At 44.0% G+C, this 19,809-nt stretch overlaps 1 protein-coding gene across 4 annotated transcripts in view; it reads left to right on the forward strand.

Moving 5' to 3' along the window:
- LOC106613139 (paired box protein Pax-3-A) overlaps positions 1 to 18,881 on the forward strand; it is a 44,065-nt gene extending 25,184 nt beyond the window's left edge. For 2 of the 4 annotated variants that reach the window (XM_014215101.3, XM_014215099.3), the window contains exons 5-9: positions 4,869 to 5,068; positions 11,435 to 11,600; positions 11,795 to 12,006; positions 15,085 to 15,367; positions 16,659 to 18,881. In XM_014215101.3, coding sequence (XP_014070576.1) covers positions 4,869 to 5,068; positions 11,435 to 11,600; positions 11,795 to 12,006; positions 15,085 to 15,367; positions 16,659 to 16,693 — 896 coding nt within the window. In that variant the 3' untranslated portion in view covers positions 16,694 to 18,881. Of the gene's footprint in view, positions 1 to 4,868; positions 5,069 to 11,434; positions 11,601 to 11,794; positions 12,007 to 15,084; positions 15,373 to 16,658 lie in introns of all 4 variants that reach the window. The other 2 variants (XM_014215103.3, XM_014215100.3) reach the window with 1 other exon arrangement.
- The last annotated feature ends 928 nt before the right edge of the window (positions 18,882 to 19,809 follow it).

Below are 19,809 nucleotides of genomic sequence, written 5' to 3' on the forward strand. Positions count from 1 at the left end.
TCCACCCCTGGGTTCCTCCTCTCAATAATATGTATTTGCAATTGATGTCTGGTTAGTGATGTGGCTTGAGGATGTTATGAATTCAGGAATTAAAAGATTTGTTCGACTAGAAACTCAGAGTGAAAAATTCATTAGGCTGTTGGAGGTAGTAAAGTTGTAGTTTCTTTCTTGATTCAATGTAATAATGGTCTTAACCGTGACAGGCAATCATTTTACATCTTGGTTCTGTTTAGTGTGGATGGGAGCAGCTGAATGGCCTGTATCTGTGAATGTAAACAGAAATAGAAAGTGGTAGCATTCTGATAAAGTGCAAATAGAATAATCTTCCCAAATACCCAAAGGCAACATCTCTCCCAACCCCTACCCTTTCTCTTTCTCTCTCCCCCTCTCTCACATTGTTTAATGTTTCTTTACCAATTTGCTCTTAATGCATTCTACTGCCATTGGTGTTGAGAATAGAATGGAAAGCACTGAGGGGGGAGTGGATCAGTTTCACATGAGGAGCCCCAAGCTATTTGGGTTTTCTTGTTTTTTATTGTTGCTTCTGAGGGGGAACTAATACAGTGTTGCACAAAAACTTCCCCTCTGCTCCAGGGAATTCATTAAGTGTAACACAAAGTCGGCGCGCCAGCCTCAATGAACTTCTGTTCTGAAATAGCTAAAGGCCTACTAGAACTGCCTGGTAGGAAACCAGCCCATACGCTTCAGAACAGAGTACACAGTAGTATTACAACTGATCTTACTTTAACTTGAATAGTCGACATACAAAAGCTGTCAAGTCTCATATCACACCACCTCAATCAAGCTGAAGCTTCCACTCATTGACCACTTCAATGTCTGTCTGAGAGGGAGAGAGAGTGTGTGTGTGTGTGTGTGTGTGTGTGTGTGTGTGTGTGTGTGTGTGTGTGTGTGTGTGTGTGTGTGTGTGTGTGTGTGTGTGTGTGTGTGTGTGTGTGTGTGTGTGTGTGTGTACAAAGTAGAGCTGAGACGATAAACTGAAAATGCTCAACAGCGACCATACCAATCACTTATCACAGGCATTTTGCTGATGTCGTTCATTATGATAAGTAGCCTATACTAGAGAAATGTGTAGTTTGAAATGAAATAAGTTTGCTAATATGGGGGCTTGTTAATAGGACAATTGATGGTGGTACAACCATCACACTAGTAGTAGTAGTTTATATATACAGTACCAGTCAAAAACGTGATTTTACTGTGGTTTATATATACAGTACCAGTCAAAAACGTGATTTTACTGTGGTATATATATACAGTACCAGTCAAAAACGTGATTTTACTGTGGTTTATATATACAGTACCAGACAAAAACGTGATTTTACTGTGGTTTATATATACAGTACAGTCAAAAATGTGATTTTACTGTGGTTTATATATACAGTACAGTCAAAAATGTGATTTTACTGTGGTTTATATATACAGTACCAGACAAAAACGTGATTTTACTGTGGTTTATATATACAGTGCCAGTCAAAAACGTTATTTTACTGTGGTTTATATATACAGTGCCAGTCAAAAACGTGATTTTACTGTGGTTTATATATACAGTACCAGTCAAAAACGTGATTTTACTGTGGTTTATATATACAGTACCAGTCAAAAACGTGATTTTACTGTGGTTTATATATACAGTACCAGTCAAAAACGTGATTTTACTGTGGTTTATATATACAGTACCAGTCAAAAATGTGATTTTACTGTGGTTTATATATACAGTGCATTAGGGAAGTATTCAGACCCCTTGGACTTTTTTCACATTTTGTTATGTGACAGCCTTATTCTAAAATTGATTAAATATCTTGTTCCCCTCATCAATCTACACACAATACCCCATAATGACAAAGGTTTTCAGAAATTGTTGCAAATTTATTACAAACAAAAAATGGAAATATTCAGACCCTTTACTCAGTATTTTGTTGAAGCATCTTTGGCAGCAATTACAGCCTTGAGTCTTCTTGGGTATGACGCTACAAGCTTGGCACATCTGTATTTGGAGAGTTTCTCACATTCTTCTCTGCAGAACATCTCAAGCTCTGTCAGGTTGGATGGGGAGCATTACTGCACAGCTATTTTCAGGTCTCTCCAGAGATGTTTGATCGGGTTCAAGTCCGGGCTCTGACTGGGCCGCTCAAGGACATTCAGAGACTTGTCCCGAAGCCACTCCTGCGTTGTCTTGGCTGTGTGCTTAGGGTCGTTGTCCTGTTGGAAGGTGAACCTTCGCCCCAGTCTGAGGTCCTGAGCTCTCTGGAGCAGGTTTTCATCAAGGATCTCTGTACTTTGTTCTGTTAATCTTTCCCTCAATCCTGACTAGTCTCCCAGTCCCTGCCGCTGAAAAACATCCCCACAGCATGATGATGCCACCACCATGCTTCACGGTATGGATGGTGCCAGGTTTCCTCCAGACGTGATGCTTGACATTCAGGCCAAAGAGTTCAATCTTGGTTTCATCAGACCAGAGAATCTTGTTTCTCATGGTCTGAGCATCTTTAGATGCCTTTTGGCAAACTCCAAGCGGGCTGTCATGTGCCTTTTATTGAGGAGTGGCTTCCATCCTGCCGCTCTACCATAAAGGCCTGATTGGTGGAGGCTGCAGCGATGGTTGTCCTTCTGGAAGGTTCTCCCATCTCCACAGAGGAACTCTAGAGCTCTGTCAGAGTGACGATCGGGTTTTTGGTTACCTCCCTGACCAAGGCCCTTCTCCCCCGATTACTCAGTTTGGCTGGGCGGCCAGCTCTAGGAAGAGTTTTGGTGGTTCCAAACTTCTTCCATTTAAGAATGATGGAGGCCACTGTGTTCTTGGGGACCTTCAATGCTACAGACATGTTTTGGTACCCTTCCCCAGATCTGTGCCTTGACACAATCCTGTCTCGACGCTCTACAAACAATTCCTTCAACCTCATGGCTTGGTTGTTACTCTGACATGCATTGTCAACTGTGGGACTTTATATAGACCGGTGTGTGCCTTTCCAAATCATGTCCAATCATTTGAATTTACCACAGGTGGACTCCAATCAAGATCTTGAAACATCTCAAAGATGATCAATGGAAACAGGAGGCAACTTAGCTCAATTTCGAGTCTCATAGCAAAGGGTCTGAATCCTTATGTAAATTGTATTTTTAATAAATTGAGCTCAGGTGCATCCTGTTTCCATTGATCATCTTTGAGATGTTTCTACAACTTGATTGGAGTCCACCTGTGGTAAATTCCATTGATTGTCTTTATGGGGTATTGTGTGTAGATTGCTGAGGATTTTTTTTAATCAATCCATTTTAGAATAAGGCTGTAACATAACAAAATTTGGAAAAAGTCAAGGGGTCTGAATACTTTCCGAAGGCACTGTATATATTTCCTCACTATGAGGTTGGAATAATACTTTTACTGTTGGAGCTGTTAGAAAAGATTGCCCGAAATTTCAGCCTGTTTTGGTGGGTGAAGTTTTGGCCTGCCTGGTGACATCACCAATAAAAACGAGAGTTGAAACCTTTCTACCAATAACAGCTAGTTTTCAGTTTTCCCCTCCCCACTTAGACCACTCCCAGACAGGCTTAAGAAGCAATTTCTGTTTCTTTTTGACCATTTTAAGTTTAAACAATTGCTGTAAGGTTTTTACTCAGAAATTATTTGAAATTGTGGTATGAAAATGGCTTTGAAGGATAATAAAAAAAACTGTGGTGCACATTAATGTTATAAACGTATCGTTCAATTTATCAATATTGACTCAATTTGGCCAATTCAGTCAAGGATTTTTGTCCAAATCGCCCCGCTCTAGTACAAATGTACATGCCTTTGCATGCTAATGTGCACAGTGACAGATGCAGAGACACTGAGGGGCATAGTAAAGCTGGGCGTTGGACACTGGCCTGAGGAGAGTCTGATCTCTGGGTCTCCCTGCCCTTGGGTCTGTCTGTTTGTCTGGCTTGCCCTTGCCCTTGGTTACCACTGTGTTACCACTGTGTTACCACTGGGCCATAGCTTTAGAGAGCCTCGTCAATTCACTGCCTCTTCTGCTGAATTAGCTTTTAAAGGGCCGGCGTTTCTCTCTGAGCAAACAAGACCAGCATGCACCTGCAAGTGGTGTGGAGGGGGGTGTATGGGGGACTGCTGCCCAGTCCCTCTCTCCATCCCCAACCGTTACTGGGGCTCCAGCAAGACTGCAACTGTAGACAATGCAGGTTCCCCTCGACACTCTCTCTCTCTGTCACTGACCCCCCCTTTCCCCCCGTAAAAAACGAACGGTCCCTGGATCAAAATTAGGCCTTTGTGTGGCGCTTAGTCCTCTCAATCCCACTGCCGCCACGCCTCGGGAACCTTGTCCTGAGGGATTATTTATAAAAGCACACAGAATTCCCCTATGAATGGAAGTCTGTTGGTGCACAAGACAAGAGGGAACATTGGGAGAGATGGGGAGCGTTGGGAGGGGTGGTGGTGGCCCCTCTGAAGAGGTTTATGTAAACAGATAGCATGGGGCAAAAAGGAAAGCAAACAAGTTCACACTTCAAGTGGATGGATGGATTCATCCTTCTGTTCTTCACTCTCACTCTGAATCACTACACTTCTTTTTCTAGACGGCTCTCCCTATTGGTCTCCCTGCATTCTATTTGATCACTGTAGTCAGGAGAATAAGAAACTGAAGATGTGTTTTTAAGACTGATTTATTTATTTTGAACTTTTCTATAAACCAGTCCAGTCAGTTAAGAACACATTATTAATTACAACGTATTAATTACAACGATGGACTTGACTAACGGAATCTAGTTCTAAAAAAACATAATTAACTGTTACCTATGATAATGATACTGTACTAACACCATGAAAGCCCTAACTGTGCACCTCTTGTCTTTTGGAGCAGCGAGCCACTCAGATGAGGGGTCGGACGTGGAGTCTGAACCAGACCTGCCTCTGAAGAGGAAGCAGCGCCGCAGTAGAACCACCTTCACGGCCGAACAGCTGGATGAGCTGGAGAGAGCCTTCGAACGAACACACTACCCTGACATCTACACCAGGGAAGAGCTGGCTCAGAGGGCCAAACTCACAGAGGCCAGAGTTCAGGTAGACAACACGTACATCACACCCACACACTCTTTATCACACATCACACACACACACACACACACACACATGCACTGCACACACACACACACACACGCACGCACACACACACATTTCTGGCCTGCCCCTTCATCCTGTGTTCCCAGGGGTCCAATATGCAGTCCCAGCTCTGATCTACGGCCCAGAAAATTCCCCACAACAGCTCCCGTATGGAGGCTGTATCGGGCCCAGCATGGGGCTATTACATATGGAATCAACATGAGTCCCGCCAGTCACACAACACCGACTCTCAGCAGCAGCAGCCAACCACATCCCCCCCATACTGTTCAGAGGAGAAGGGGGCCTGTTGAGTTAAATGTTAATTTATTGATATGGATGGGTTCATTTATCCGCTCTGTCCCTGTGAATGGATAAGCCAGGTCACACGTGATACAAGTCACTATTTGACGTCCATCCATGTCTGAAGATGCTGGAAGATGATGTGGAAACCGGCCACTTATTCCAAAAGTTGCAAGTTTGAATCCAGCGATAGAAAGTTGCTTTTGAGATTTTTGTTTTAAGCCTATCCCAAACCTTAACCCTTACCACAACTATTCGGAGTTAATGCCTAACCTTAAGATTTCAGTAGCGAGGCTATATACAGGGGGTACCGGTACAGAGTCAATGTGCGGGGGCACAGGTTAGCCGAGGTAATTGAGGCAATATGTACATGTAGGTAGAGATAAAGTGACTATGTATAGATAATAAACAGAGAGTAGCAGCTGCGTAAAAATGGGGGGGAGGGGGGCAAATAGTCAGGGTAGCCATTTGATTAGCTGTTCAGGAGTCTTATGGCTTGGGGATAGAAGCTGTTAAGAAGCCTTTTGGACCTAGACTTGGTGCTCCGGTACTCTTTGCCTTGTGTTAGCAGAGAGAACAGTCTATGACTAGGGTGGCTGGAGACTTTGGCAATTTTTAGGGCCTTCCTCTGACACCGCCTGGTATAGAGGTCCTGGATGGCAGGAAGCTTGGTACCAGTAATGTACTGGGCCATACGCACTAGCCTCTGTAGTGCCTAGCAGGTCGGAGGCTGAGCAGTTGCCATACCAGGTGGTGATGCAACAAGTCAGGATGCTCTCGATGGTGCAGCTGTGTTTGGACCATAATAGTTAATTGGTGATGTGGACACCAAGGAACTTGAAGCTCTCAATCTGCTACACTACAACCCCATCGATGAGAATGGGGGCGTGCTCGGCCCTCCTTTTCCTGTCGTCCACATAATCTCATGTGTCTTGACCACATTGAGGGAGAGGTTTTTATCTTGGCATCACACTGCCAGGTCTCTGACCTCCTCCCTATAGGCTGTCTCATTGTTGTCGGTGATCAGGCCTACCACTGTTGTGTTGTCTGCAAACTTAATGATGGTGTTGGAGTTGTGCTTGGCCATGCAGTCATGGGTGAACAGGGAGTTCAGGAGGGGACTGAGCACGCACCGTTGAGCAGCCCCGTGTTGAGGATCAGCTTGGCAGATGTGTTGTTACCTACCCTTACCACCTGGGGGTGGCCCATCAGGAAGTCCAGGATCCAGTTGCAGAGGGACGTGTTTAGTCCCAGGATCCTTAGCTAAGTGATGAGCTTTTAGGGCACTATGGTTTTGAATGCTGAGCTGTAGTCAATGAATAGCATACTCACATAGGTGTTCCTTTTGTCCAGGTGGGAAAGGGCAGTGTGGAGTGCAATAGAGATTGCATCATCTGTGGATCTGTGGATATGCAAATTGGAGTGGGTCTAGGGTTTCTGGGATAATGGTGTTGATGTGAGCCAATGACCAGCCTTTCAAAGCACTTCATGGCTACAGCCGTGAGTGCTACAGGTCTGTAGTCATTTAGGCAGGTTACCTTGGTGTTTTTGGGCACAGGGACTATGGTGGTCTGCTTGAACATGTTGGTATTACAGACTCGGTCAGGGACAGGTTGAAAATGTCAGTGAAGACACTTGCCAGTTGGTCAGCTCATGCTCGGGATCCACGTACTGGTAATCTGTCTGTCCCTGCGGCCTTGGGAAGGTTGACCTTTTTAAAGGTCTTACTCACATTGGCTACGGAGAGCGTGATCACACAGTTGTCCAGAACAGCTGATGCTCTTATGCATGCTTCAGTGTTGCTTGCCTCGAAGCAAGCATAGAAGTCATTTAGCTCATTTGGTAGGCTTGTGTCACTGGGCAGCTCACGGTTGTGCTTCCCTTTATAGTCCATAATAGTTTGCAAGCACTGCCACATCCAACGAGTGTCAGAGCCGGTGTAGTAGGATTCAATCTTAGTCTTGTATTGACACTTTGCCTGTTTCATGGTTTGTCGGAGGGCATAGCGGGATTTCTCAAAAGTGGGCTATGCCCCTTTTTTCTCCATTTCCACCTGAATGGCATGCCCAAAGTAAATTACCTGTAGCTCAGGCCCTGAAGCCAGGATATGCATATAATTGGTACCATTGGAAAGAAAACACTTTGAAGTTTGTAGAAATGTTAAAATAATGTAGGAGAATATAACACAATAGATATGGTAGGAGAAAATCCAAAGAAAAACCAAACGGAAGTTTTGTTTTTTGAAAGACCATCCTCTTAGAAATGCAAGAGAAAGGTCATATTGTAAAATAGCTCCCTGGATGCAATTCCTATTGCTTCCACAGGGTGTCAGCAGTCTATGTACAAGGTTTCAGGCTTGTAACTTCAAAAACGAATAAGAAATAACAGTTTTTGTAAGAGGACACTGTCTTGGAAATCCGTGTTTTTGCGCACCATGACGAAGTTGCGCAACTGCTAAAATCGGTTTCCTATTGAACAAACTTCTTTCTGAGCTAAATTTTATAGTTTGATTACATTTTAGGATGTCTGAGGAGTAAATACAAACGTATTTTGACTGGTTGAAACAAAGTTTAGGCGTAGATTGTCGGATTCATTTCTCTACAAGTTGAACAAGTGGATTACTCAAATTGATGGCACCAACTAAACAGACTTTTTGGGATATAAAAATTGATTTTATCTAACAAAACGACACTACATGTTATAGCTGGGACCCTTTGGATGACAAATCAGTGGAAGATTTTCAAAAAGTAAGTGAATATTTAATCTTTGTATGTGAATGCATTTTCTATGGGATTGAGGTCAGGGCTTTGTGATGGCCACTCCAATACCTTGACTTTGTTATCCTTAAGCCATTTTGCCACAACTTTGGAAGTATGCTTGGGGTCCTTGTCCATTTGGAAGACCCGTTTGCGACCAACCTTTGACTTCCTGACTGATGTCTTGAGATGTTGTTTCAATATATCCACGTAAATTTTCACTTCCTCATGATGCCATCTATTTTATGAATAGCACCAGTCCCTCCTGCAGCAAAGCACCCCAACAACATGATGCTGCCACCGCCATGCTTCACGGTTGGGATGGTGTTCTTCGGCTTGCAAGCCTCCCCCTTTTTCCTCCAAACATAACAATGGTCATTATGGCCAAGCAGTTCTATTTTTGTTTCATCAGACGAGAGGACATTTCTCCAAAAAAGTACGATCTTTGTCCCTATGTGCAGTTGCAAACCGTAGTCTGGCTTTTTTATGGCGGTGGGAGCCATAAATCTTTCTGATTGAGAGTTGGTAAAATACTTATTTCCCTCATTAATGAGAGTCTTGTCTTTAAAATGGTGTAAAATAGTCATATGTTTGAGAAATTGAAGTTATAGCATTTTTTAGTTATTTGTATTTCGCGCCACGCGATTCCACTGGCTGTTGACTAGCAAGCGCCCCACCTAGCCCAGGGAAGTTAAAGCTTAGTCGCAAACGGGTCTTCCAAATGGACAATGACCCCAAGCATACTTCCAAAGTTGTGGTAAAATGGCTTAAGGACAACAAAGTCAAGGTATTGGAGTTGCCATCACAAAGCCCTGACCTCATACCTATAGAATACTAATTGAGTGTATGTAAAGTTCTGACCCATTGGGAATGTGGTGTAAGAAATAAAAGATGAAATAAATCATTCTCTCTACTATTATTCTGACATTTCACGTTCTTAAAATAAAGTGGTGATCCTAACTGACCTAAGACAGGGAATTTTTACTAGGATTAAATGTAAAAAAAATGGTAAAAAACTGAGTTTGAATGTATTTGGCTAAGGTGTATGTAATCTTCCGACTTCAACTGTAGATGAACGCTTAATTCTGAAGTGAGACTGTGAGAGTTAGTTGGAATAGATGAATTTTGAGGCAAGCACAGTCCTCAAATACAATTGTCTTATTCTCATTAACTACAGTACTTGAAGCTTTGGGTGACTTTATGGCTATGGAACAGGGCTGACATAAGACCATCAGAGCTAATTTATAGTTCGAGGAATTTATAGGGGTGGGGGGACAATGTAAATTGTGTTGTGTTGCTATGTTTAAATGATGTTCCTGTGGTGAGGCATGAGATGTGGAGATAGAGAGAGCCTTGTTGGCTGCAGCCAGGAGTCACATGGGCAGGTCTGGAGAGGAACACATGACCCCGACACACACACATAAACACTCAGACAATAACACACAGGGTTTAGACACACACACACACACACACACACACACACACACACACACACACCACACACACACACACACACACACACACACTACATAGAAATCAGAAACTAAAAAAATGCAGTCAGACAAAAACATATTGACTCATAGAGAGAGATATACACATATGCACAAATTACAGTCAGTAACCATTAATACAGTGCCTTCGGAAAGTATTCAGACCCCTTGACTTTTTACACATTTTGTTACATTACAGCCTTATTCTAAAATGTGTAAAAAAATGTTTATCTCATCAATCTACACACAATAATGACAAAGTAAGAACAGTTTTTTTGAATTTTTCGCTACTTTATGAGTAAAAAACCAGCGGAAATATCACACTTATATAAGTATTCAGACCGTTTCCTCAGTACTTTGTTGAAGCACCGTTGGCAGCGATTACAGCATTGAGTCTTCTTGGGTATGACGCCACAAGCTTGACACATCTTTATTTGGGGAGTTTCTCCCATTCTTCTCTGCAGATCCTCTCAAGCTCTGTCAGGTTGGATGGGGAGCGTTGCTGCACAGCCATTTTCAGGTCTCTCCAGAGATGTTCGATCAGGTTCAAGTCCGGGCTGGGCCACTCATGAACATTCAGAGACTTGTCCCGAAGCCACTCCTGCCTTGTTTTGGCTGTGTGCTTAGGGTCATTGTCCTTTTGGAAGGTGAACCTTTGCCCCAGTCTGAGGTCCTGAGCTCTCTGGAGCAGGTTTTCATCAAGAATCTCTGTACTTTGCTCCGTTCATCTTTCTCTCGATCCTGACTGGTCTCCCAGTCCCTGTCGCTGAAAAGCATCTCCACAGCATGATGATGCCACCACCATGCTTCACGGTATGGATGGTGCCAGGTTTCCTCCAGACATGATGCTTGACATTCAGGCCAAAGAGTTCAAGCTTGGTTTCATCAGACCAGAGAATCTTGTTTCTCATGGTTTGAGCATCTTTAGGTGCCTTTTAGCAAACTCCAAGCGGGCTGTCATGTGCTTTTTATTGAGCAGTGGCTTCCATCTGGCCACTCTACCATAAAGGCCTGATTGTTGGAGTGCTGCAGAGATGGTTGTCCTTCTGTAAGGTTCTACCATTTCCACAGAGAAACTCTTGAGGTCTGTCAGAGTGACCATTGGGTTCTTGGTCACCTCCCTGACCAAGGCCCTTCTCCCCTGATGCTCAGTTTGGTCAGGCGGTCAGCTCTAGGAAGAGTCTTGGTGGTTGCAAACGTTTTCCATTTAAGAATGATTGAGGCCACTGGGTTCTTGGGGACCTTCAATGCTGCAGAAGTTTTTTCGTACCCTTTTTGTACCCTTCCCAAGATATATACGGACAATTCCTTCAACCTTATGGCTTGGTTTTTGCTCTGACATGCACTGTCAACTGTGGGACTTTATATAGACAGATGTGTGCCTTTCCAAATCATGTCCAATCAATTGAATTTACCACAGGTGGACTCCAATCAAGATGTAGAAACATCTCATGGATGATCAATGGAAACAGGATGCACCTGAGCTCAATTTTGAGTCTCATAGAAAGGGTCTGAATACTTATGTAAATAAAGTATTTCTGTTTTTATTTCATACATTTGCACACATTTCTAAAAACCTGTTTTAGGTTTGTCATTATGAGGTATTCTGTCTCGATAGCTAATGATTTTTTTCTCCATTTAATTCATCTTTTGTAAGGCTGTAACTTAACAAAATGTGGAAAATGTCAAGGGGTCTGAATACTTTCCGAATGCACTGTATATATGGGAATGTATGTTTAAGACAATGTAAGATATCATGTCATATTTTCCTCTTTCTCCAGGTGTGGTTCAGTAACAGAAGAGCCCGGTGGAGGAAGCAGGCTGGAGCTAGTCAGCTCATGGCCTTCAATCACCTGATCCCTGGGGGCTTCCCGCCCTCTGCCATGTCCAGTCTCTCCCCTTATCAGCTGTCTGACAGCCCGTATCCCCCTACATCCATATCACAAGGTGGGACACTCTGTAAACAAGGCCACAGGCTAAACATCCTGTGTGTTTCAGATATACAGCTATTGCTCTCAGAGTTCAGACAATTGAGCTTGATTAGCAAATTGTTAAATATTGACTACAATGTAATAATCTGTCAATTGAGAGACAATATATGTAAATGGTAAGTTCTTCTTTTCTATTTGTCCTTCCCTTAGCGGTGTCGGAGCAGGCCAGCACGCTGCACCGGCCCCAGCCCCTGCCCCCATCCTCAGGCCACCACCAGAGTTCAGGAGGGGGAGGACAGGATGGGGGGTCTGCCTACTGCCTGGCCTCTGGACGCCACAGCTTCTCAGGCTACTCCGACAGCTTCGTCACGTCAGGAGGCCCTCCCATGAATCCTGCCATCAGCAACGGCCTCTCTTCCCAGGTGAGTCAAACAGAGCTACGGATCTACACACACACAGGTACACGTACACACACACACACAGTTCATACTCTTATCTATGTCGGGAGGTGGGGAGAGTTGGAGGTGGGTGTGAGGTGGAGGTGGGGAGAGGTGGAGGTGGGGAGAGGTGGAGGTGGGGAGAGTTGGAGGTGGGGAGAGTTGGAGGTGGGGAGAGTTGGAGGTGGGGAGAGTTGGAGGTGGGTGTGAGGTGGAGGTGGGTGTGAGGTGGAGGTGGGGAGAGGTGGAGGTGGGTGTGAGGTGGAGGTGGGTGTGAGGTGGAGTGAAAGGACAGAGGACAGACACGGAGGAGGACAAATGAATGAGGAGAAGATGAGACAAATTAAAACTGAAAAGACAATTATGGCCAATTATACAGGCATGAGGCTTGTCGTCCCTTTACCTAAACATTAAGGGCTGTCCTAACAAGCAGAAAATGAGATTTCAGCTGCTCAAAGTCAGACCCACACACACACACACACACACAGTGCTTCAGGGTCACTTTAGAGAGTGTGACAATATGGACATGAAGGATGAATGACTGGAGAGCCTGGCATGGTTAGACAGTATGCAAAAATGACATTACACAGGTCACATGGTTTTTAAAGGGAAACATTTGAAATGTTTGATATTATTGATGAACGTTTAAAATACTTGATGGTAATTTGTGAGACATTTATTTTGTTCAGTTTAATCTACTGAAATGTGTTCAATTGATATAAATGACAATGAATAGGCTAAGTCATAACGACGGGAAGATATCGTCTATCAAAGAAAATGTATTGTCGTCTCGTCATTTCTTACCAGTCATTGTGGAGGCACTAACCACCTCAGTCGGGCCTGCTTTTTGTCTTGAAAAACTTTTCCAAATAATAAATATTTTTAGGCAATATTCAGTATTTTTCTGTTGCAGTAGGGCAAATATACTTTTGCTTCCAGTCTCTTCGTCATTGCCTCTAAATCTTCCCGTGCTTTAGCCCATCAACACGCGCATAATATCCTCACGCTTTGGCACAGTAATAAATCAAGGTTCCAGTGTTCAAATTGATTACTACCGAATATAAATTGAATTATGTGTGTAATTTATGTAGATTACTTCCCATGTTTTGTTACTTATATAATTGGTGCAGAATAGCTAAAAAAAATTGTACGTGTGTGGAATGTAGGAATGTATAGTCCTTATTAGTTTAAATTATGAATTTACTTAAATTGAATGGGTCTTTAATTTATAAATTGGTTATGAAGACTGTATATCGAAGATCAACTAGGCCTACTCTATGTAGAAACTAAGATGGATTGATACTTATTATTTGCATGCAAGATGTGGAGAACTTTTGATACATGTTGGCACAACACACAATTCTACAAATCGAACACCCCTCATCTCCTCTCTCTCTCTCCCTGATAAATGGGGTGCCTGACCCCCACATGTTTTCCATTTGTAAGGAACACACCTCGTCCTCTTCAAGGGTGTTTGTCAAGATTCCACGGACAGGGCTTCTGTATGACAACCATAATGTATGTGTGAGCGTGTGTGTTTTAAGGTTCATGGGAAACTACCCCTCCCTGAATCTCTGTTAAGACTTTCTTTATGTTTATCTACACCTCCCTCTCTTACGCAGTCCATACGCAGCTACCTTGGGAAATCAAGGAAACACACACACACACATACACGCACGCACGCACACGCGCACACACACACACACACACACACACACATGATGGCATTCATGATGGCATTCTTACAATGTTTGTCTCCACATTCCTCAGTATGAAAGTCAAGTCCTAATTTATTTGTACATACGTTATATTGTATGAGAGAAGCAGGAATGTCCTGTATGCCTCAGACTTCCCCCATTCTGACATTCTTCCCCGGCTCTCCTCTGCTGTCCGACTTTTCCTGGACACGCTGATTTGGGGCCGCTGGACACAGCAACGTTCCAACATGGAACACCCCGGCAAAGCCCAGCATGTCACACTAAAAAGACAAGGAGAGAAGAAAGAGAGAGAGAGAGAAAGAGAGAGAGAAAGAGAGCGAGAAAGAGAGAGGTATAGCATTTTTGAAAGCTGTAGTTTCTTGGAGAGATCGACCACGCCATCCGTCCATATGCTTTTTCTGTTTAACCAGAGTGTTCCAAAACGCAGGTCATTTTTTGGGAAAATGTTACTGGGGTCGAGAAACACAACTCCCCTCTCAAAATCAACATGGGCTCCTCTGTCCCCTGCCTGGGAAATGACTTAAGCGGGACCATCTGTGTGTGTGGATGTAGAATAATATGACACTTATAGGGCCAGAAGAGCCCAACATGCAGCGAACCTGCTTTTCATTAGGACATCGACAGAGGCTACAGGTCTCTGTTTAGAGGGATTTGATGCATTTAGAGGTAGGGAGGTTTAAAGTGGTCACGTTGGTATCCAGTGAGATGATCTTGAGTCACAGCAATTATCTGTTTATTAGACACTTTGTTGAACTTTCTTTCTTATCCATCCAGATAAAGTTAGTGAGGGTTTGTTATCGGCTCGTTCTGTCTGAACCTCCTCTAGAACGGTACCCTACGGCTCTTTTCCGTCCTTCGCTCGGCAAGAAATATTCCCCCAAATTCGATTATCGGGCAGCTAATCAATAACAGGTCAAAGCCTAGCCTGTTTGTCTGCAGCTTGTCTGTTGTGGTCCAGAGGTTTTTCTCTCTGCTTCTAAAGGTCTACCATGTTATCTGTGTTGGGACATCTTTGGCGATAAGTCTTTATCTCATCCTTTGCTTTTTGGAGCGGCGACAGGAGGGAATTTCCAAATAAGTGGAGTTCTAAGACAAATTGGTTAATTCTTCCTCTGTGGAGCTATCTCTGCCTGTCTGGGAAGGCCTGGTGGAAGGGTTTTGATGTCAGTGGAAGGGAACTTCCTGTCTGAGTTAGGCTGTGTTGGTATGTGTTATAGATGGGGGTTGGGATGATACATAACACCAAGCTGTGCCAAAATCACTTAACCACCTATCTGAATGGAACGTCAATAACGTCACGTCAATAACACTCATCCTCCCTTCCTCTCCCTCCCTCTCTCTCCAGGTGATGGGTCTGTTGAACCCAGGCGGGGTGCCCCACCAGCCCCAGAGTGACTATGCCCTCTCCCCCCTGACAGGAGGCCTGGAGCCCCCCGGGGGCATGGGGGCCAGCTGCTCCCAGCGTCTGGAGCACATCAAGGGCCTGGAGGGCCTGTCCAGTGTCCCCAACATCCCCAGTCTCCCCTCGCTGCCCAACTCCCAGTCCTACTGCCCGTCCTCCTACAGCGCTCCTGCCTACAGCGTGGACCCTGTGGCTTCCTACCAGTATGGGCAGTACCACGGACAAAGTAAGGTCAATATCGCTCACTTTTATTACCACTTAAACACTTAGGAAGATATCTCTCCAATCATATCAACTGTAGCCGCCTTAACCTTTCACCGCTCTTAAGTCTACTGCACCGATACATTGACAAAGGACAAGTGTTAATAGGACTCTAGCAGTGTTCACATTACGTGTTTCCATCCAATGAAAACAGCAGGGTTTCAGACTGGATAAGTTGTTTGATCCTATCCCTGAAGTAACACTGAGTATATTGGAACATCGCTGTCCTTTAGTATACTGTAGCTCACCTCGCCTCGCCTGTCAGCAATTCAGTTCATTCCTATGAAACAGTACTAATAGTGTAAGATAGTGTCTCCTGGATCGTTTCCTTATGGGAGGCTTGTTTAACAGTGAGGAGGCCCTTCAGTTCACATTAACATTATACTAAGGTTAACTCTGACATCAAACAAGCCTTCATGTAACTCTCAAAAACCGACATCATCCACATGCATTCAGCTGTGATTAGAGCACCCTGCAGTTTTCAATTTCCCTCTGTGGGTCACCCAATCAGGCCAGTCCCTCGACCTCGCAGCAACCTCGCCCTTCAAAGCAAAGACACCAGTCTGCTACGGCTTTAAAAAGGACTGCAGGTATCGAGGGAATATTTAACCTAATATCCGAGAGAAATAAATGCTTAATGAAATATCTTTAAGAAATATGTAAGTGGACAGAAAAGACACACACACACACACACACACACACACACACACACCCCATCAGAGGGACTACATCTTGATGTCATTAATCACAGAGAGTGGATACCCGTGTGCGGTTTGGTCTGTAGAATGGGAAAAGGTATTTTCTGGGGGGTGGAAGGATCCTAATATCCTCTGGCAGGGCGGCAATTAGAAACAGGTGTGTGGTGTGGGCCTGCTGAGGTCAGCTGGGGAAGCAGTATTGAACACTGTCCCAGATTCACTGGTACTGGGCCTCTAGTGTCAAGCCTAACCCAGTCTCAATGGGTCTGATATCAAGTCTGCCCACTTCCCCTCTCTAGACCACACACACACACACACACACACACACACACACACACACACACACACACACACACACACACACACACACACACACACACACACACACACACACACACACACACACACACTGCCGCTGCACTGTTAGACTGATCACCATGATAATGCTGCTCCCATTGTTCAAACCCTCTTTATTTCTGTCAGTGATCATCACCCTCTTTATGTTTAATTGAGGATAACTCATAACTTAGTCTCATGCTCTTCTGTTTTTCCTTTTAGGTGCCCTTCATTATCTGAGACCTGAGATCACCTGAGGATCTGCCCCTTTAAGTGACCCCCCACCACCTCCACCACCACCTCCGGCCCAACCCAGTCTCCACCTCTGGCCCAACATAGTCTCCACCTCTGGCCCAACCCAGTCTCCACCTTTGGCCCAACCCAGTCTCCACCTTTGGCCCAACCCAGTCTCCACCTCTTGCCCAACCCAGTCTCCACCTTTGGCCCAACCCAGTCTCCACCTTTGGCCCAACCCAGTCTCCACCTTTGGCCCAACCCAGTCTCCACCTTTGGCCCAACCCAGTCTCCACCTTTGGCCCAACCCAGTCTCCACCTTTGGCCCAACCCAGTCTCCACCTCTGGCCCAACCCAGTCTCCACCTCTGGCCCAACCCAGTCTCCACCTTTGGCCCAGCCGAGTCTCCACCTCTGGCCCAGCCCAGTCTCCAGGGACATGTGTACTGCATATGTTGAGACTGAGGGGGCTCTTTATGTAATCTATTCCCTCAACAATGATCTGTTCCTTCACACTTGATGAAAATAATGGAAGAGAGATTATAGTTAAAATGACATTGATAGAGAGGAATTTAAGGCCAAAACAAAGAAACACATGAACTTAGATTCATGTCTCTTGATGACTGACAGAGATGCCACTGGGTACATTCCTTTGGCTGTGATGTGGTCTACCCCACATTGGGTGCCAACTTTGACCAGGAGGACCATGGAGGACTAGCCCACATAGACCCACAGCACAGCCCAGGAGCAGAGGCCTGGTTGGGGTAAAACATCTTCCACAGGCCTGTGGAAGAGCACAACCAGACTGTATAGTAACAGACTTAGTAGCGGCCTTAGAGCTGTGAGTCAGTTGACATGTTTGCCGTAGGGCCAAATGAATACAGATTCATTCTATTTATCTCTGAATGAAAGCTACTTGATGGAAAAAATAACAGGCTTTTGTTGGGATTTATTTGACGTTGCATTTATTTGATATGTTTTGTTCCAGAAGATTCCTTCCCACACAAAGAGTGGAATGAACACAATATTCCAACCATAGACCGAGGAACAAACAAACAAACAAACGTGTAAAAAAATACATTTGTCATTCGAAGAGGAAGCTTTGATACGTCCTCATAAACAGACCTGTAATGTATAGTACAGCTGTTCCGTTCCCTTCATTATGCTAAATGCTCAGTGTTTTTAAACATTCCGTTGAACTCTCACAGTGTTCTGTTGATAACTTTGATCTCTTGTAGCTTTAGAGGGATTCCTAGGATTCAGGGGTGACTTCGGGGAAAAGTCCCAGGTGAAGGAGGAGGAGGAGGAGTAGGAGGAGGGACACAGGGGTTCTGATGGGCGACAGGGCTGATCCATCCAGGGGTGCAGTTCCCCCTCATAGAGGACTGTTAGGTCACGAGACTCATGACCAAGAGACACATGAGAAACCAGGACCACCTCACCACAGACCAACCCAGCTGACCAGAAGTGCAATATCACGTACCACAGGGTCAACGACGCCATCAAACCGATGAATCAAATAAGATCTTGTGTCTTAAGAACATTCTGTATAAACATTTGAATCATGTTTGAGTATGTCCCTATGGAGGCTTTCAGGTCCAAAACAAAGAAGCAACAGCAACAACAACCATCAACATCGTCAGTACTGCTATAATAGCAAAGCGACAGGGAAAGGTGGGACGCACATTGTGAACCATTGAAGTCATTCCAAGCCCATGTGGAGCAGATTGATTCAAGGGAAAAAATAAGTAAACAAAAAAACTTATGAAGAATTACAAAGCCAAATCGTTTTTTGTTTTTTTTGGTCTTTTGTATTTTGGTTTTTCTTGTTGCAAAAACAGAAAGATCAATAGTGTGGTGTTTACGTCATTTCCTTATTTATTCTCTCTAAAGTATCTAAGCAATTCTGCAACATTATTCTTCAACTTTCTTCAATGTTTTAGTCAAGTTACTACATCACATATCTTCTTGGAACACCGTGTCCGTTTGTTCACTAAATGGTAGCTGAATGTCTCAACAGATCCAAAGTTTGCTACAAGCACTCAGCGGTCAATTGTAAATTTGTCTGTAACAGAAAGAAAAGTGTTTTTTCTTTCCAATGGTTTCCTTAATTTTTATATATTTTTCTGTATTATTTGACAGAATGATATGACACAATGTCTTGTGTACAAGCACAGTATTATTACTATTTATAATAAAACATTTTAAATACAATGACTAAAAATAGTTTTCATTTCGTCTAAAGTTATACTGTCATTTCAAGGTCATTTCCATCTCAGTGCAATCTTTGTGTATGAAATGTTTATCATCAGTGGGCAGTAAATAATTGACAGTGACTCATTGCAATATAAAATACAAAAGAAGAGAGACAAGCATGTAGTTTTCAAATAAATGTATTTAAACCCCTAAGCCCTGTGTAAAAATAGAACCGTAAAAGGAGGTTCCTGACATGGAGTTGGACTTGAACACAACAGCCTTTCTTAGAAATTCAAACATCTGCACAACTTAGTAATGCCCACTGGCCCTCGATACTGTAACAAACACACTTCTGTTTCCCAAATTCTAAATGAGAACAACCCTCAGAGCGTTTGGACAAACAGAACACCCTCCTCCCCCTCACTCTTCACCCTCGCTGCCCCCACCCCTCTCAGGCCTTGGTCATACACACAGGGCCCCTCTGTGTGTGTGTATGTGTGCGCCACCCTGAGGATATTAGCCCTAATTAAAACACTCGTCTGATTAATCGAGTCTCGTCTCAGGCCTTGGAGGGACCACATGCTTTATAAATAAAGATTATGTCAACAGAAATGCTGACCCGCTTTGGATCAATCATACTGCTGCCATTTTCATTTACTAATACAAAATAATTCAGCCAACATGAGAACAAACATAAACTTGCACGCACGCACGCACGCACGCACACACACACTGTTTGCTTTCCTAATCAGGCAGTACCATTAAAGATGAAGACAAATCGCTGTCGTTGTAAAAGTCCCAAGCAAAGCTGCGACCACAGAAAGGTGTTTTACTAACGTACCCTTCTCTTGAGCTGAATACACCCCAGAGTCTACTTTCAACCAAAACAAATTGAATGGATTTTATAACATGTAATGAAAGGAAAGAGATAAAGATGTATAACA

The sequence above is a fragment of the Salmo salar genome, chromosome 09 (assembly GCF_965601325.2).
Source record: "Salmo salar chromosome 09, fSalSal1, whole genome shotgun sequence".
Taxonomy (NCBI): Eukaryota; Metazoa; Chordata; class Actinopteri; order Salmoniformes; family Salmonidae; genus Salmo; species Salmo salar.